This window comes from Cydia fagiglandana, chromosome 8 (assembly GCF_963556715.1).
Source record: "Cydia fagiglandana chromosome 8, ilCydFagi1.1, whole genome shotgun sequence".
NCBI lineage: Eukaryota > Metazoa > Arthropoda > Insecta > Lepidoptera > Tortricidae > Cydia > Cydia fagiglandana.
The window spans coordinates 13895672-13915845 of NC_085939.1; the positions used below are offsets into that span (position 1 = coordinate 13895672).

General features: G+C 37.1%; 1 protein-coding gene across 1 annotated transcript in view; it reads left to right on the top strand.

The window, feature by feature from the left end:
• Nucleotides 1–20174, top strand: part of LOC134666751 (protein O-mannosyl-transferase TMTC1-like) — a 103791-nt gene that overhangs the window by 26274 nt on the left and 57343 nt on the right. Inside the window, exon 2 of the mRNA XM_063524021.1 lies at nt 15580–15910. Within this exon, the coding sequence (XP_063380091.1) occupies nt 15588–15910 (323 nt within the window). The 5' untranslated portion in view covers nt 15580–15587. The remainder of the gene's footprint in view (nt 1–15579; nt 15911–20174) is intronic.

The window sequence follows — 20174 nt, forward strand, 5'->3', positions numbered from 1 at the left end:
GCTGCCGCTACTTGCGGAATGCCGTTAAATTAAATTGATTCAAATATTTGCATACTGCAAATAGGAGTTGATCAATGGCTGTGTTGGAATTGGGCGCTCCGGACTACCGTTCGTTCGTGAAAAAGTGCTTGTATTGCGTCTGCTTTGTACTGTACTCTGCGATGTAAAATATAATTCTACCATGACTACTCGCTGGATATTCGTATATGGGTATTGATGGAAGCATTATTACTTACACAATGCAACTTCGATAATGCGTCAGTCTGCATTTTGTTCGTAAATCATCAGTCAAATTCATGATTTTCGATGTTCCTTCCTCTTGCATTCCAGCATCAGATTAGAACCAAATTTATAAGCTACCTTGGAGGTGACTCTTTTCAAACAAAAATACCTGTATAATTCAAATACGACCACAAAAATCGGAATAATGGTACACAAAAAAACTTAGCCACATACAAATACAGATCATCGTCCTTTCTGGAATCGAAGTCGGTTAAAATGATGACGGTTCAGAATTATTCAGAATCATCTTAATTCAGAATTGTTTTTCCTTCAAAGCGTAGAAGCGATTTCAAATACCTATTTGATTATTTATGAAGGAAAATACAAAACATGATTCGTTGGTTTCGACCATAAATTACACTGATTTATTGTTTATCCCCTTTTCATTAATATTAAATGTTTCATTTCTGCTGATATGTTCGGTAGTTGACATTTGATATTTTGTACTATTATGTGTGAACAATGATGTTACCGGCTAAAAGTGAATATAAAATTACGATGTTTTGACGCATTATTATTCAGTGTGAAATATTTAACTAGGTACATTAAGTAATTATTTGTGAAAATATTCACACATTATTTACGGAAATGGGATTTAATCTTAATCTAAAACTTAAGTTACTTAAATTAACCTCCGATATTTCGAGGTTAAAGTTGACATCATCATCTTCTATTAAGTAATACTTTCCTAACGCTACGTCTTACGTAGGCGAACAATGCGCGAACGCGGCGCGGCGCGGCGCGGCGAAAGCGGCCGCCGCCGCGCCGCGCCGCGCCGCGCCGCCTGACATTCGCGTGCAAATCGCGCCGCACCGCGTTCGCAACGAGATCGCTTACGTAGGACACTTCTATGGGCATCAAAGGATTGATTTCGCCGCGCCGCGCCGCGCCGCGTTCGCGCGTTGTTCGCCTACGTAAGACGTAGCGTAAACAATCTTTCAAATAAATTACGCCCAAATAGTAGCACATTAATTCCGCTTTAAAATACATCGACTCTTTAGCGACGTGAGATATCTGATAACACGGCTTAAAGTAGTATCAAAATGAAACAAAACCATATTTTAAAACAGAATCAACCTCATGATCCCATCTATATCTCAAAACCATTTCACATGTAAACATCATCAAACGACTTACGGCTTGGACAATCGGAGCACTTTATAAATCAGAAAGCGGCCGTTTCCCGGCCGCTCCGCGGTCGAGTCAAGTGGCCAGTGCGGCTGTAATCTCCCCATTTCCCGGCCTGTGCGCGCAAATTACCGAAGGGTGCAAACTACCGGCCGTAAGGGCTAGTTCACAAGGACAGTTTGGAAGAGAAAAATATCGTAACTCATTCATAGGTTTACCGTTTAACTGAGGCGATGCATGGGTAAGAAGTTATTATGGTCAGCTATTTTCTAGCCAAGGCTGCGTGAAGCTCATTTGTATTATATTTATTTATGTTTATTTTTAAGTAAACATAAATATTATGTTTATTTTTATGTTTATTTTTAAGTAAACATAAATATTTAAACTAGTTTTAGTCCCATAACTCAGCTGCCTTCTACTAGACTAAAAAAATACCGCGCAACTTCATCGCTAACCGCTTGCCATCTTCTTCCATACCTCGTACTCCTTTTTATTTCTTATCTACTATTCATCAATTTGGTATAGAATTATCATTGAAAAGTTAGTAGTTATAGCCGCTCAAACAACTTTGTCAGTAGAAAAAGGCGCGAAATTTAAATTATCTATGGGACGAGTGGGAGATTTTAAAAAATTTGCCATTTTTTCTACTGACGGACATGCCTTAGATTGACAGACTCATGTACGAGTATGTTTGCAATATTTTTATGTTTTGATTTTGTTTGGGAAATGTTAATCGTTGTGAACAATTCCTTATAGTTTTAAACGATCAGGAACGTCGTGCTATCTACTCTGTTTTATAAACGCATGTTGAATGAATGTCTTTGTAACAATGCTCATCATTAATGAATACCATTACAAACGAATCCTAACACTAGTAGGTACCTACTCGTGATACGGGTAAGTACTAGTGTTAGGATTCGTTTAGTAGTATAGTCGCACCAATAAAAGTCTGCAGCGGATTTGATAGCCCACGCAGTGTAAGTGTTATCTATACGTCATAATTTAATACAAGTTTGACGTTTAAAATGACACTTGCACTGCGTGGGCTATCAAAATCGCTGCAGACTTTTTACGGTCTGACTATAGGAGTACTGACAGTGTCAACAATGACATATTCGCTGACGTCTTTCTATACATCTCGCTCGCACTATTATGTCAGTACGACCGAGATGCATAGAAAGTAAGTTATGTATACGTTAGCGTATACTTAGGATATACGGAAAATTCCTGGACTGGCCATTTAAAAATATAAGTCGTCTCATATATCACAATCCAGAAACTTTCAGTATGGCCCAACGTATCTCAGTGTGACACTTTCAGGCTCGTGGTACGGGGTACCTATGGGTATGGGTAGATGGGGTAGCGGCCTGTAGCGGCCAGGAATGTCATGTTTACCGCACTGTTTTCCAATCGTTCGGCAGCGGGATTGAGGTCAGCTGACAATACTCGTTACTAATGGGTGGTATTATTCAGTAATTGAAACAGTTTGAGCTGTGTAATTCGGTTTTAATTGATGCTGTTATATACAGTGATGCAATGTGGCGAATTGTATAATAGCATTGATTTAAAATAAGTACCTAAGTACTTACTTTGCAATCGATACTTACTACGCGTATCGGATGTAAGCTTGAAGTACAACCACACTTAAAACTGATGAAAATGATTTCCATTTAAAGTAAACTTAACTATTTTAAGTTTTTAAAGTACGATAATATTTTTATTTATATTTCAACAAATTTATACACGATGAAATTTTAACCAATACTCTGTGTAGTGACTTTAATAATACTGAACAACTTTTATTATGTAAGCAATGCCGAAATCGCGAAAAAAATTGAGTGTCCCGTAGAAACCAGGCGATATCACATCAGCGGGAGTGAATGAGACAGCCAAATTTTCACTCATACAATTCGTACACGTTAGTAAAGTTAACTGACCGTTTTTTTTGCAATTGAATTAAGCTCAGTTAGTGCCCTTGTTAATAGTATTATCCTAACGAAACAAGACGTGTAAACAGCTGAATGTAGCGTTGATACAATTACTCATTATCACGTCTGGCTTGTTGGCTGACTTCGGAGCATTTTACTACAGTCCGTCGACGTCAAATATAACTACAGATGTAGTACATAATTGTTTTACCATCGGAAATGTACGAACGTTTCTTGCTATTTAGTCAGTCTCGGTACAAAAAGTACTGAGGTTGACAGAAGTAGCATGACAAATACGAACGTTTCCGAGAAAATACGATGGAAAACAATTATGTACTACATCTGTATACATTTTTAGCTTTATTACAAAAGAGGAGATATGTAAGTTTACTTGGCCAAGCAAACTGCACAAAAATCGACAAAGTTTGAAAGGAATATAAAAAAAATGTTTGCTAATTGTCAAATAAATTAATGTTTATCATTGACGTTCAATATCTTTGCGTTGACTTACGAGATGAAATACCGAGACTTACCGCTTTAACTATTGTACAGTCAACAACAGAGCTATGAATACAGGCAAAGTGTCAAAAATATGTATACAGTACTTTATTGCCTGTACATTAAGGTTGTGTATACATATTTTTGGCTGTAGTCATAGCTCTGTTGTTGACTGTATATCGTGCGGAGTGTCGTTTTATAGGTACTTAGGTACATATTTCAAAACGAATACCGGCCCGATTCGACTTTAAGATACGTAAAATATATTACTAGTATACGATATCGTATCGTACTAGTATACGATAAAAGATACGATATCGTTTATCATTTTTGTTTGACGAAACGTCACTTTTGGTACTGATATATCTAATCCATATCGTATCTAGACGTAATATTTGACTTAAAGTTCGAATCGGGCCGTATGGGTCTTTCACAACCATTTTTTGATAAAGTATATATTTTCGGAAATAATTGCTACGAAAAAAAACGAGTAATATAATGTAAGGAATGGAATGACATCAATTTCTAATTAGGTAATAAAGTAAAATAAAATGTCGAAACTTTAATGTCGTGTAAACTTATTTTTTTTTATAATTTCCACTTGATTATGATAGATGGCCTCATTCTCATACATCAAACCAGATTACTTCATAAAAATCAACACGAGCCAACATTCCGATTGTAGTGTTAACGAAATTACTCATTATCGCGTTGGTTTGCTTGACAGAGGCGCGCTGTTAATTGCCACATGCTCTCAGTGATTCCACCGTTCAACAAGAATTCATTATCCTGTCCTCTTCATTAGGCTGAATATTTTTATTACAGAATTTATAAAATACTCTGATTGAAATTGTAAGTGTAAAGCCTTATGAGAAAATTAATAGATAATTGAAAATGCTTGTTTGGTCTAAGATAACAAACATAATTACGCAATATCTGGGAGACCGAGCTTTGCTCGGAAAACATATGTATATTAAAAACCGGACAAGTGCGAGTCGGACTCGCGCACGAAGGATTCCGTACCATAATGCAAAAAAAACAAACAAAAAAAAGCAAAAAAAACGGTCACCCATCCAAGTACTGACCCCTCCCGACGTTGCTTAACTTTGGTCAAAAATCGCGTTTGTTGTATGGGAGCCCCATTTAAATCTTTATTTTATTCTGTGTTTAGTATTTGTTGTTGTAGCGGCAACAGAAATACATCATCTGTGAAAATTTCAACTGTCTAGCTATCACGGTTCGTGAGATACAGCCTGGTGACAGACGGACGGACGGACGGACGGACGGACGGACGGACGGACGGACAGCGAAGTCTTAGTAATAGGGTCCCGTTTTACCCTTTGGGTACGGAACCCTAAAAAACTCAGCAATGCGCGTTTGCCCAGAGATAAGACCTAGCTCGTTCGATTTATCGCCCCCGAATAACCCCATATAGCAAATTTCATCGAAATCGTTAGAGTCGTTTCCAAGATCCCCGAAATATATAAATAAACAAGACAATATATAAACAATTGCTCGTTTAAAGGTATTAGATAGATAGATTACATACTAGCAAAGGTACTAGTGGATCTGTGATATGTAACTGAAACTGAATAAATATATGGGTCTGCCATGCCTGTAACAAACCTAAATAGAGAATCGTCAAAAAGGGTCCATATTATTATCGAACATTTAAATAAAAATATTTCGAGTATCGGTTGAGAAATGCGACTCGTTTATAGATAAGAAAAACCAAGCAGACATACGACGAGATCAATTTTGCCCAAGCTGTAGTATTGTTTTCTTTATTCTAATTACAATATATATATTCCTTGTCCTTTTCTTATTTATGAATGATAATACCCGGATATGTCCTTAAACTACGTCCAGGACCCGGGTATGTCCTTAAACCACGTCCAAGACCACCGGTGGACGGGCAGCAGCGTCCCTCAAATTCGGTGTACTCGACTGCGATCGCCAACCCGCCTGCCAAGCGTGGCGTATATGGCATTCACCCCCCCTCCCCCAAAGGGGGAGGCCTATGTTCAGCAGTGGACGTTTTATGGCTGGGATGATGATGATGATGATGAATAATAATACTTTCCTACATATTAACCCCCTTATTCATAAACGTTTACTAAAGTTGAGAAGCCGATAATAATCGTTTGTCCCTTTCCGACGTATTGGTATGATAGAAAGGGACAAACGATTATTATCGGCTTGTCAACTTTAGTAAACGTTTATGAATAAGGGGGTAAGACACTAAACCTCCGTTTATTCGTCGAAAAAATCCTTATATTCATTTAATTAAAAGCACCCTTCTTTATCTCATCTTTACAGTACCGGTTAATCTCCTGTGAGCTTCCTTCACCAAACCACCTTAACTCCAAGAAGTCGTAACTCGCTTAGTTTTTTAATAAAACAAAGTCCTTTTGCAAGAAAGGTCCCAGATCAGTACGATGTACGAGAAAACTACCGCCATTTTTACGCCTTTTATGCCCGATAAATGGGCGACGTTAACAGGGCATGTATTCGAGACAGGACATGACTTACGTCAGTCTCTAAAAACCAGTGTAAGATGAGCTAGAGATCCGTAATATATAGATATAATCAGGGAGCGCAGTCAAACTGGTCGCTTGAGTTTTCGTCTCACCCGTGCACTGCAAGCTAACATCTCAGGGCTACCGAGTACCGACTATGGGGTGATTATAGCACTAGGGGATTTTACGACTTTTCTTGGGGTTTCATTATAAAAGCGCCATAAATTTTGTTTGAGCGAATCTGAATCTTGTATTTTATGAGTTATAAGGCTTTCATATTATCTATTTATGTATATGTTGTTTCGTCACAAAAAAGCCCTGTGAAAAATGTATCTTTATTTCGCACATTTTGTACCTATAAAGGAAATTTAATGATGGCATTAACTCCAAAACATACCTTCTCTACACATATTGGAAATATCTGAAGCTGTCAAAGCACTATAAATATCTAAGTATCATCGTATTCGAGACAACTCTCTGTTGATATTTTATAAAAGGTCACCTACAATTTGTTTTTAGGAGTGAGTTATTTTTGACGTTTACGTATATTGTTTTTTACAGGCTGTGAGTTGTACAGACCTCCATACAATAAGTACCTATAAATATATACTATAGACAGGTGCAGACCTCCATACCTAATACCTATATGTATCTGGGTCGTCCCGCCATCTTTATTTTTGGCCTTCCCCTACCCCTATATTCCTGTTCTCCACTCTACTTTGTGGCTAGATTGGCCCAGCGTTACAGCGTTCCTCAATTTTATAATAAAAATATAAAATTAAAAAAGGGGTAAGACTGTCTAGAATCGGCAAATTGATTAATTAAATAACAAAACTAAACGTATGAGCATCGAAACACAATTAAAAGCCGTTGTTCGAAGTGTCATTTCGATCGGTCTTTACCCGCGATGGCGTGAAACTAGGATGCGTCTGCCACGCCTTTGTGCTCCTACAATCAGTTGCTTCTTGTATGCCGTTTTCTTTATTTTCATCAGGGTTGCCACACGGATAGATGTCAAGAAGACGAACAAAAGCTTGTTATTTCTATAATTTTAATATTCCGTTAATAAATCATTTCAAGTCTCATTAAAAGCTATGCTTACTAACCTTGTTTGTAAACGAAACTTTGTTTGTTGTTTGAACTAAAGACAACAAACTATTTATAAAAAATAATTAACAGCTACCTTTAAAAAATAACGAATACCTAGTAGTTTTTTCCAATTTATAATTGGTACGATTTATGAACATTAATAGTCTAACTAATAGGTATGTTAGGAAAATGAGCCACCGAAGAATCTTATTACTTATTTAAGTTAGAATCTAAATAAGGTCCTCCAATTTTTTTAAAGTTATTGTTCTTAGAGAATCTTCTTAACCAGCAAATATTTAAGCCATATAACCAGGGCTCGAAGTGTCCCGCCCGGCTGACAGCCCTAACCTCGGTATCGGAGAATTTATTGTATGTGCTCGTTGTTTTATTTGGTTCTGCCTCAATTTACCGAAGCGATAAACGCATTTACAGCCAACGGAAACAATAGTGACATGTTTCTTTTTCAAAAGTTATAAAAAAGAGTAGGAAAGTGGGAGTCAGGGAGTCATAAGATTTCTTACATGAACCATTTTTATTATCATTCAACATATGTATGAAAAAGTGCCTATGCTATGCCTAAATAAAAAAAACTTTTTTGGCATGCGTGTTTCATGCCCGAAATAGGTATCGTTATAGAAGAAATGCGTGGTATTGGAGTTCTGATAAAATTGTTATATGTTGGTACACATAACATTATGTCTGTATTATTTATTTAAATTTTCTTGCACAGTAAAAATATACAGTTACAAAAGGCGCACTTAATGCCAGCCGGCATTCACTACCAGTCATTAAATCAAAGAGAGAAGAATAGTTGGTGATGTAAAGATAAATATGTACAGCAATAATGTTACATGTTACACATACATAATATATGTTATGTATGTGTATTGATTTCATTAAATCTTAACTTACAATATATTTTGCTTATTTTTTATCAATTCTCACTGCGCTTATATTTTTGCTAAACATTCAGTATTTGACACACGAACGGGATCCACAAGGATTTTCACCGCGTTTATCTCACTCGCATTATATTTTAGTATTTTATTTCCTGAGGGGTTACATCCTTTAATTTCCGTTATTCCAAAAACCAGGGCCTTCCATAGACGAAATGGGCTTTCACTGCTTTATGCCATAAGAGGTACTTGTTTACTCGGTGAAGTACCTAGAGTTCTCAATATACCCGAGATATTCGAGAAGATCTATTTGTACTTACAGGCAATGTTTCCAGGGGAATTTTTAAACTCCGTCTATTCGATTTCTAAGATCAAGTTATCCATAGTAAACCTACGGCGTGCTTGATCTTAAGGGGCCCACAGATTACCAATTCGCCGGACGATATGCCGATCAGATGTTCGGAGCTGTCAAATTTTGCGATTATTGACAGGCCGATATCGTCCAGCGCGGTAGACTGGTAATCAGTGGGCCCCTTTAAAAAGCGGACAGGCGGGCCATGTATACACCGGACACAAAATTAAAAGACTTATGATTTTTTATAACTTTTGAAGAACTAACATGTCAGTATTATATGCGTTGACTGTAAATGCATTTATCGCTTCGAAGAATTGAAGGGAAACAAATAAAACAATGAGCATAGACAGCACATACAATACGGACAAAGTAGCCTGTAATAGGTATATATATTTTTTTACAGACACATTTTATAACACGTTTGTTCGTGGTGTGTATAATAATGATTGATAATTCACAATAAGCATCCTACATTTTGATTTTATTGATTTAGTCGATAAGAGGCGTCTGGAACGAGAAAAAGAATTGAATGTAGAAAATAAAACTGTTACGTGAAATAAAATATTACCAAAATACCATCATAGAAGAAAAACCGATTATCTAGTGATGTCCTAGACGAAACTTCAGTAAATAATGCCTAGCAGCTAAGCCAGCGGGTAAACTTTTAACATACCACACATTGTTGTATCGAGTGGACAGCCGCCATGAATTTAATTTAGCGGCCGCTTTATAGACGACGTGAGGGCCATACTGGACCGAAGGACCGCCCGGTTATCTACGAGTAAGATAGCGTAACCGATTTTATTACGCAACTAGTGTAGCTAACTGTACTAGGAGCGGCATTAGGGGCCCGATTCGGATTTTAAAATAGACATCTATTAGATATCTTTTAGACATTACCAAGATACGATAACGATATTTATTTATTTATTTATTTAAACTTTATTGCACATAAAATTATAAGTACAAATGGCGGACTTAGTGCCATAAGGCATTCTCTACCAGTCAACCACTGGGCCAAAAAGAGACGGTTGTTAGGTGCAGGTTTTATAATAGAAAAGTTAAAACGATAATCACAAAACTACTACTACTATTTACAAAACGATATGTTTAAGATCTAATCTGTCAAATTTGACATTTGCGCGATTTTGGAGATACTTTTGAACGATTTCCTCGGGATATGACTTAGAGATCCAATTCGCATCTAATAGATATCTTACGCTATCTAACGTAAAAGTGAGATTGGTTGCCCGAATTGCGCTGCAAAAGAGAACTAGTTGATATCTAAACTATAACATATCTAGAATGGATCTAGTACGTGTCGTCTTTTGTGAATAGCTTGAAGTTCGAATACGGCAGTAGGACATGTTAAATATAGGTGATACTGGCATAGGTATCTAATCCATATCGTATCTAGACGTAATAATTGAAGTATCTTAAAGTTCTAATCGTTGTTTGTCTATTGTTAAGTAAAACTGCATGCTATATTTGAAATATGAATATTAAGATTCAGAATATCAGATGTCCAGTCTTAGCTGAGGTTACTGTCGAAAATATTTGGAATACAGCGTAAACCCGAAGCTCTGTTATGTGCCTTTATAAATAAGTACCTATGTTTTGAAAGGCCGAGCGAGATCGACTCGACATGCCTGGTGGGCTAATTACGAGTAGTGTTCGTAGTTGCCATATACACTGAGAGAAAAGGATAACAAAAACACACTTAGAATTACAAAAATAAACTTCAGAGGCTAGGCGTGGCGATTCAGAGGGGGAATGTCGCCAGCATTTTGGGAAGTTTCCCGGAGGCGGGTGAGTTGAGGGAGATTTTTTATATTTAGTTATGTTTTAGTTTTATCTAGTTATAGCTTGGTTAGGTTAAGGTTAAGTAGCAGTAATTAGTTTTAAGTGTGATTTATTTTTTGTGACGTACGACTTTTAATATGTTTGTAAATGTATAGTAATTGTTTTTAATGAAATAAATATTAGACAAAATAAACTTAATCCGGGGACAAGGAGAGTCAACTAATAGGAACAAATTGACTTTTGCAATTTCTATTAGTTCTTGCAATTTCTATTATCTGTTTGTTGAAATTAGATTTAGGATTACTGAGCTGTTTGTAGAAATAAATAAACTTTACAGAAATAGTGAAACGTCTATAATTATTACTAAACTTAATTTTTTCCCCCAGTACAGAACTGTTTTTTAATTCCTGGTTTAGTTTACTAATGATTTTTCTCTCAGTGAATCGATGTTAATGGGCATCATACAATATCGCTTAGTTTTCTTTGTTTACCTAGTGCACCTGGGACATTCTTTAAATATCTCATTCCCCTGGCCATACATATTCGCAAAATTAGAATTTCTTATTTTAGTGACTGTTAGCCGTGCCAAGTTCCATCTACAACCAAAACTGCGAATTTCCTGGGTATTTGCTAATAGGTAACTGTAGCCAGGGGAATGAGATTTCTGAGGAATGATTTTGTTGCGATGGTCAGACATAACAAAATCACAGTGTATTCCTATTCCACAGTGGATTCCCATAAGGCCTTTGACCGAGTCGAAACTGACATTATGTTGTTAAAGCTGCATAAAATGGGTTTGGTACCCTTAAATCTTTTTACTAACTACCTCAAGGGCAAATTAGACGGTTTCTTGGATATAGATCGTATCAATCTAAACCGTACCATGCACGTTATGGCATTAGTCTATAGAAGTTCTAGGATTCCTATAATTTCTGAGGTCGTTAAAATCGCTACTTTTCATTCTCTATCTCTCTACTGTTCACCGACGATGCTCACTGATTATGCCCTTTAGACTCCCCCCCAGCTCGCCACCGCTGTTCTGGTAAAGCCCTGATGAATATCTGCGTCGAAGTCCGTGATGTCAAAGTTACTTTTGACAGGCACTTCACATCTCGGCCTCACGTCTGCATAACCACAAATAGTGCGTATCAAAGGCACAGGTATTCGTTACACGTAAGCTTAGTTATTACTGCACTGTATTGGTGCAAAGCAATCTACGAACGAACTCAACGTAACAAACTAACACAAAATGGAACATATAGCTATTTTGCACAAACAGCCTAAGGAGCAGAATCACGGATTAATTCTTGGATTAATTGGGATCTAAGCAGGCCACTGACGAGCCTTCCAAATGGATGCCGTGACAATCGATTCATCCAAATGGACGGCATCCTCCTAATATTAAACATTGCACGTTTTTGACATTCACGGACCGATTTTGGATTGCAGCCCCGCTATTTGGACTGTTGGAAGGCTCGTCAGTGGCCACCTTAATCCTTAATTTTTAGGGGGTGGAGTAACTTTATTCTAACAAATATTTTCACTTCAAAAAGTCTGAGAGTGCTGTCTGTTATCCTAAAATAATATTTTTTCTAACTTGTTCAGTCGTTTGTATGACCAAATTAAAGCTTGGTACTAAAAGGTGAGCTAAATAGCAGGCGAACATACTGGTGAAAGGAATGACGATTACTACGAGAATGAGGCACGATTGACTGCCCTGACTTTGCCTTGAATCTTAAAAAAATATGGGTAAGTAGATACAAAGAAAGTAAATCTCGGAAAATTGAATTTCGCAATAATCTCAACTCAAACAAGTGGGTGAACTAAAAGTACTTGTGGTGCAAAATTCATGTGCTGCTTGAGCAAGCAAGTTCAGCAAAGAGTGCCAAGCGAGCACTTTCAAGTTTGCACGGGTACGTAATGTTGTTTAGTTGTTTCAGCTAGTTTTATGTGTATATTATGGACTGTTCACACTAGCGTTTTAGGGCCATTTAAGTTTGACTTTGCCCTTTGAGTCTTGTCTTTGCCCTGTAAGCTGAATTGTGTACACATAATATCACGTCTCTGAAATATTTATGTTTATCCATGTTTATCAAAGTTGACTGTACAATACAGCTGCTACCGAACACGAAACTATTGTAATTAATTATAGCTGTCAGTAAATTTACACCAAAATGAATAAGCCGGTCGGCTTTATAATTATTTATAGGTAGGTTATGAGTTAATGACAGACATGATATTAAAAACATGGAACTATTTTATAATATGAATTTAATCAAATTAAGATAAGTAAATAGGAAAATATAGGTACTTACCTATGTTTAACTTTGATGTTTTGTTTTATTATTCTTTAACTTAACGGGACCTCTTAGGTACATTGTACATATATCGGCCTTATTAAGTCCGCTTCTTATAGCTTCAGAAATTATGCCAATTACATCCATATAACTTTGATGTTTTTTCGATGATATTTCAATATAGTGCGTAGGTAGTTATTAAGTGGAATGCGAGCAAAATGCGAGCTTCTTGGGAATCGAGGATATTTTCTAAGATGGCAGCGGTTCTTAGAAGTCGCCTATGAACAAATGATTAAGATTTGAAAACACGACTTACAGGACGCGCTAATTGGATATGAAAGAAAAATAATACCTATTTATTAAATATGAAATTCAATAAATTGTTCTCGACCTTCCGACCTTTGTTGATTCTATTGTAAATGGCTATGATTTAAGATATTGTTGAATGATTTCCGGGAAAAAATATCCTTTGTCCTTTCCCGGGACTTAAACTAGTTTCATACGGAATTTCGTCTAAATCAGTCCAGCGTTTACCGCGCAAAAAGGTAATGTACAAACTGACATATAGAATTAATTTTGTATAATATTATTAGGTACCTAAGTATGGATCTGAAAGGTTATTTCGGTATATACTGCATTTAGTAATTAATAGCCGACTAAGTAATTAAATTGACTATCGATTAGTGCATGGTATCAGACTGTGTCTAGATCTAGACACACATTTTGTATATAATTAGTACCTACATATTTACTTGGCTTCAAATATGGTACTTAATCGGAGAGATGCTTCGAGCAACACCGGTTTCCGATACATCGGAAGGGAGGGGCCCAAGCGATATCTTACCGTACAAATCTTTCTGCCATTTTTTGCCGGGGGAAAGGTGCACACAGTCGTTCTCACACACTTACATACAAAATCCAATCTGTAATGACGACACAAATACATAGAAAATGACACACGTCAAAGACAAATCTTGCAAACCTCGATCTCTTTTTGTGTACGGACGAGTGACAAGTGTCACAACACGCACACTAACACATTTTCGATGTATTCTGAAAGATAAGAAGTCGGATTTGTCGCTCGACCGATCCGCAATTTGTACTGGGCGAGCAAAATCTATAAATCCAACAATTACACGAGACTAAAATATAATAATTGTGTTTAAATGTAATTAAACGTATGATATGTAAAATAAATATTACGTGTGAAAAGTAACACCTTCTTTTTGTAAATTTGCTGCCCCAGACCTCTTTTTACGACAAAAAACCGAGCAATTAGGCATTTTTTCTGCTGCTGTGTTCACGCGCGCGTCTGGACCCGGTCTAGTGAAAAATCCGAGCGCAACTAGTTTTATTACCCGCGCCAGATCAGTTGATCTTGTACCTAGGCAGAGGGGAAATAGTGCGAATGCCGCCTCCCTTCCGTGTTGCTCGAAGGCTGAATGGCTTAAGCCCAATATGTATGTTTGCGTATGTAATCGACTTGTTATGTCAAGAAGAAGACAAGAACGAAGAATAATAATATAGTCCCTTTTAAAAGGAAATATTAATCTTAGGTAGAACTAACACTTACTGTTTGCAGAATTTTTTTAATTGGTGTCAAGCCTTTTTTGACCGCCTTTAACAAATACAGGGTGTCCCAGAATTCGACGTCAATCTGTAAACGGATGATAGACCAAGTCATAACAGTTATCATAAAAATACAAAAAAAAAATCCAACTAATGTTTTTTAAAAATTATGGTCACTTTAAAAATTCACTAAAAAATCCACACCCTGTAATGGTTCTTTAACTCTTGTTACTACAAATTCCATAATTTATTCTAATTTTTTTATTATTGTGTAATCTTGAATAATTACAGGGTGTGGATTTTTTAGTGAATTTTTAAAGTGACCATAATTTTTAAAGAACATGAGTTGGATTTTTTTTTGTATTTTTATGATAACTGTTATGACTTGGTCTATCATCCGTTTACGGCTTGACTTCGAATTCTGGGACACCCTGTATTCAATGAATCTACTCCCAAGTTCTACATACATAAAGAATACCAGACAAGTCCATCATGCCAGCATTGCCAGCAAACTAATCTGAATAACTATTTTTCAATAACGCAGCAATACCGCCGTTATGAATTTCCCGGCCTACGAGTGCTTGGGCGGGACGTGCTCGAAATATCTAATCTGGCATTCTGCTTTTGTACACTAAATTCTGCTCTGGTTTTCTTCATATAAAATGACATTTACAATGTACACTCGTCATCAGATATACCGGAGCGGCCAAGGTGTTCACAATATCTGAACACGCACTCTAATGCATTGATAATAGAGGCGTGTTCAGATATTTGTGAGCGCCTTGACCGCTCCGATATATCTGATGGCGACTGTACACACACACAGGTAACATCTAAGTAAATTATCAATCTAACATAGCGTTAATAGTACATTATTGAAAATAGGCGGGGAATGAGCGATTTCCAGGCTGAGAATTTAGTTTGAACGGACGACCTTTGGCTCGAATTTAATACGAAATTAGCAAATACCATTCCAGCCGAAATGCTTTCCTCAAAAGAGCATTATGAATAGGTAGGACCTAAGCCTTTTCTATAACTTGTGCGTTTTAACTTTAAAGTTTGGACCGTGACAAATAATGGAATTTCCATAATAAATGTTTATACATTTTGTATTACTTATTGACTGATTATAACCTTGTTTCGTACATCCCATTGTTGATTCCTTAGTATTCAGAATATAATATGGGTATTAAATCAAAGTTTGTTTTGTTACAGTTACCTAAATGTGCAAGTCCCGAAATGTGACACTCCGTATGCGAACACTGAAGATGAAGCGACGGGCTCTGCCCACGGTCCGCGAGGAGCCACCACGCCTCAACAGTGACCTGATCTTATATGGCATTGTCACGGCCGCCGCCGTCCTCAGCTACTTCAACAGCCTTAATGGCGAATTCGTGCATGACGACATCCCCGCGATCGTGACGAACCCGGACGTGATTGGGACGAATTCGCTGCGACAAGTGTTCGATAATGACTTTTGGGGTACGCCGATGGGTGATGTCAACAGTCATAAGAGCTACAGGCCTCTGACTTCGCTGTCGTTCAGGTAAGTTTACCTACTATGTTTCAATTTCTGTGTTTTACCTAGAGCCGTAATCTAAAACGTAAAATATCAGCGCGTCGCTCTTACATCCGTATTTGAGACGAGCGTTATGAACAGGTTGAAGTGTTGCTAATTAATGAAGATAATAAAGGGATTGCCGTTATTTCGGTCAAAATGTATCAAAATCGAAGTTGGTAAATATATTACCGTAAAAAGCAGTTTTTAATAACAACATGTTTTCCCTAGTTACACTCTACCGCACTTTCCTAATATATTTTTCTTTTCTGAAACTTTATTTTTCGGTCGAGCAATTTTCCTTAGTCTAGTCCGCAGGCTAGAACATATCTCACCAGAGTATTTGGACATTTTAGACCCACGCTTTGTCAATAGCCAAGCTATTTGTTCTCTTCTACCCTCAATATATTTAGAACAAATTGACAACAATACGAGTATGTGTGTCTTTGTAGGCTGGAGTGGTGTCTGAAGATAGGGACAGTGTTTCGTGTTTGTTTTAAGTTATGTTCTCCGTGTTCACGAATTTAAAACTAAACGATTTGATAAAAGTAAGAAACAAGTATATTAAACTAAGTGGTCTATATTTTGATACAAATATTGAAAGAGACGACATAAAATAAAAAACCGGGCAAGTGCGAGTCGGACTCGCGCACGAAGGGTTCCGTACCATAATGCAAAAAAAAAACAAAAAAAAGCAAAAAAAAAACGGTCACCCATCCAAGTACTGACCACTCCCGATGTTGCTTAACTTTGATCAAAAATCACGTTTGTTGTATGGGAACCCCATTTAAATCTTTATTTTATTCTGTTTTTAGTATTTGTTGTTATAGCGGCAACAGAAATACATCATCTGTGAAAATTTCAACTGTCTAGCTATCACGGTTCGTGAGATACAGCCTGGTGACAGACGGACGGACGGACGGACGGACAGCGAAGTCTTAGTAATAGGGTCCCGTTTTACCCTTTGGGTACGGAACCCTAAAAAAAGACTGTACAAGTTTTTTAAGGGCTGGCAATGCGCAGGTAAGGAGTTGTAAGCGTCGATAGGCTACGGTGATCGCTTACTATCAGGCAGGCCGTATGCTTGTTTGCCACCAACATGGTATAATGAAACTAATTTCGTTACATTTTTACGCGGGTTGCCTCATTCACCGCACTCGCAAACTGCATTTTGATTGATTGAGTCAATTTGACACTCAACACAGTCCGTAGTTACACCGAAATTCGACGACGACGAACGATGTGACAGTCTCGGGACAAGTTAACCCGTCCTCTTTCGACATTTCGCTTTAAAACACGTCCATCACTTGCATGCCTACGCCACTCGTTGAACTCCAAAGTTGAAACGCACGTTGGATAACGAACAAAGCGGGATCGTGTCACGACTCGCTCGAATGTCAACGCGGAGTATGAGGAACATCCGTTGCAGCTGCACACTATCTTTGGGCCAATAGCGAATCAATTTGGCTGTTAAGAGGCGCGTACCAACACTGTTTACATCATCACAGGCCTTTGCGAAATACTTAATTACAAAGTAGTAAGTATGCATTCAAGTTTTGGACTTTGGTTAGGTAGTTTTACAATAGGTAACTGATCTGACAACTATTGTCTAATAATCACAATACACACGCAAACTACGTCAATACTAATGCCCTATTAGTAATTGTAAGGCCAATATCACACACCGCTGACCACCGCCCCGACGGGGAGTTAGTAACCGACCTTATCTGCCTGCGTCTATTGTGTGAACGGACCATTAGCAGGATAACTAATTACTTAAGGTTTATTGAAGTTAATTAACAGATCTAGAGTTAGACCAAGACAAGTCTGCAATGATTTTGATAGCGGAGTGCAAGTATTATCTATACGTCATAATCTCATAGAAGTTTGACGTTTAAAATAACACTTGTACTTCGTGTGCTATCAAAATCGTTGCAGTCTTGTCTTGGTCTAACTCTAGCCATGCTCTGTTCTCTATTATACAGGGTGATTTCGGGGTCGTGGAGCAAGAGAGCCAGACATCGTACAGAATCCAAAGATTAGCCTAATGATGTTGTTAATTATTGTTTATCACCAATAATGATGATTATTTTCCAGATGACAAGTAGGAAAAAAACATTTTTGCATACAATTTGGTGACCCTACTCAATGTGACGTCTTGTCGCTTTCCATACAGCGTATGTCAAAAGTCATAGGGTGACCATAATTACTTAGTATAACATTAATTTTACTTGAAAAATAAGAATAATTAAAGTAATTATCTTCTAATCAAATACTACCATATGATAATGTGGATCATTTACAGAATCAGAAAAAGTGGTTCTGGATCACAACCCAGAAATCACCCTGTACATTTACTTGGAAGTACTCCAAAATGTAAAAAGTGACCATGCTGCGTGCGTTTATATTATTGTAGTTAGTATCTTGGTATTGCAACAGTAACTATAAACCATGTCACGCCGTAACGTATTACGGCTAGTTTACTGCAAAAAGTATTACTCGTGACATTTTATTACTAGGTATCAGGCTTATAAGCGGTTTAGTTTGTCTTGTGGAAATATTATTATAGCCTCGACCTGTTTTATAAGAGAAAACGCATGCGGGGGATGTTGAATGTTAGTCCTGATTTATGAGCACGGGCATTTATTCTGAAATTTAAATTGATTGCATTGTAATTGATTATATCACGCGACTAGTGAATTGAAATTGTTTTAGTTTTTGTAATATTTTGAACGGCTATCTAACTCATGTCACAGGATAAGTACTTAATGTACCTGTTTCATACAGAATGGACACGCCTCGTTCCTAAGGAGTTCTCTCCAAGGCGACAGATTTTAGATTCTACAAGGTCAGTTCGATTAGTATAGCGACGGAAATTTAGAAGGCCGATGTATTGTCATTTGGTTATGCACTTGTGCCTAAGCATTTTCAACTGACTACCCTAAAGAACTTATTAATGCGCACATACAGGCCTATTCGGATTTCGAGATAATCACAAGATCTAGAGACGATTTAGAGATCAACTATTTAGATCTACATTAGATATCGACTAGATGTGACTTGGATATCTAAGTCATAACTTGTCAAAATCGTTCAAGAGGACCTCCAGAATCGCGGAAACGTCAAATTTGACATATCTATCTTATAAATATTTTTAAATTATCCATATCGTAACTTGCTGAAGTCTAGTAGAAATCTAATTCATTTTCCGATCGATAGACTTAAAATCGTTATCCGTACTGTGGTACATACGGCAATGGTACCTATATATATGTATATCCCCTGTTCCCTAGCTGGCATGTGCAATACTTGTGTTGCCACGTTTTATCTGAACAAACAGTACATCACGTGCCTCAATTTGGCATTCCCCCGGGTGCAATTATCAAGATGTTTGTAATTCGTCTCGCTCGAGCATCATGGAGTATTAAGTGACACAGATTAATATCAGCAATTTATACCGTCCGACGCTTAATTTGACCGCGGGAGGATCGTTTATCATTCGACTTCGTTGCAATAAAGTGTTTGGTGTGCGCTCTGAAATGTACGTTTTAGAAAAATATGGTTTTGTATGATTTTCACTAGTTAGGCTCATCTTGTGGTAACCTAATTTACATATCAAAGCTTAATTATTGCTAGGTATTAAGTTCATAATAACCTAACCGCGTGGAAAGGCACAACTAATATACTTACAGGTAAGTAATACAATACAAATAAGTACTTATACTATTAATAGCAGCATACAGTTAGTAAAGGTAGGTAATGAGCATAAAGACCGATCTGAATTTACTAATAATCATAGAGATTGCTTTGGTGTTAACTCATGTTCAGCCTCTTTGAAGTTTTATATCTAAAAGTCTCTTTGGTTTATTTGATGAAATATAATCACTTACTCGTATGCTGACTATTACATAAAAAAAAGTGAGTCAATGAAGTCATGTGGTATTTTTAACATCAGTAAATGGAAAAAAGAATTATTGAAGAATCCTTTCAAAATAGTTTATATAGTTTGTCAAAGGACTGTTTCATTTCAATCATAGATAGACTTAAAGTTTATTAAAATTTTCATACATAGGAATTTTACACCTTAAAAAATAATTACACAGTATAACTATTAGTCAAACCCGTTCCTTACCGCTTCCGGTGCAAAAGTGCCCATAATACTTACGACATAACCCCGCTGGATGGCTATGGACAGCCTCTGCACCAGAAATAGACTATAGATAGACTATCTTTGTCTTACACTAGTACTAGC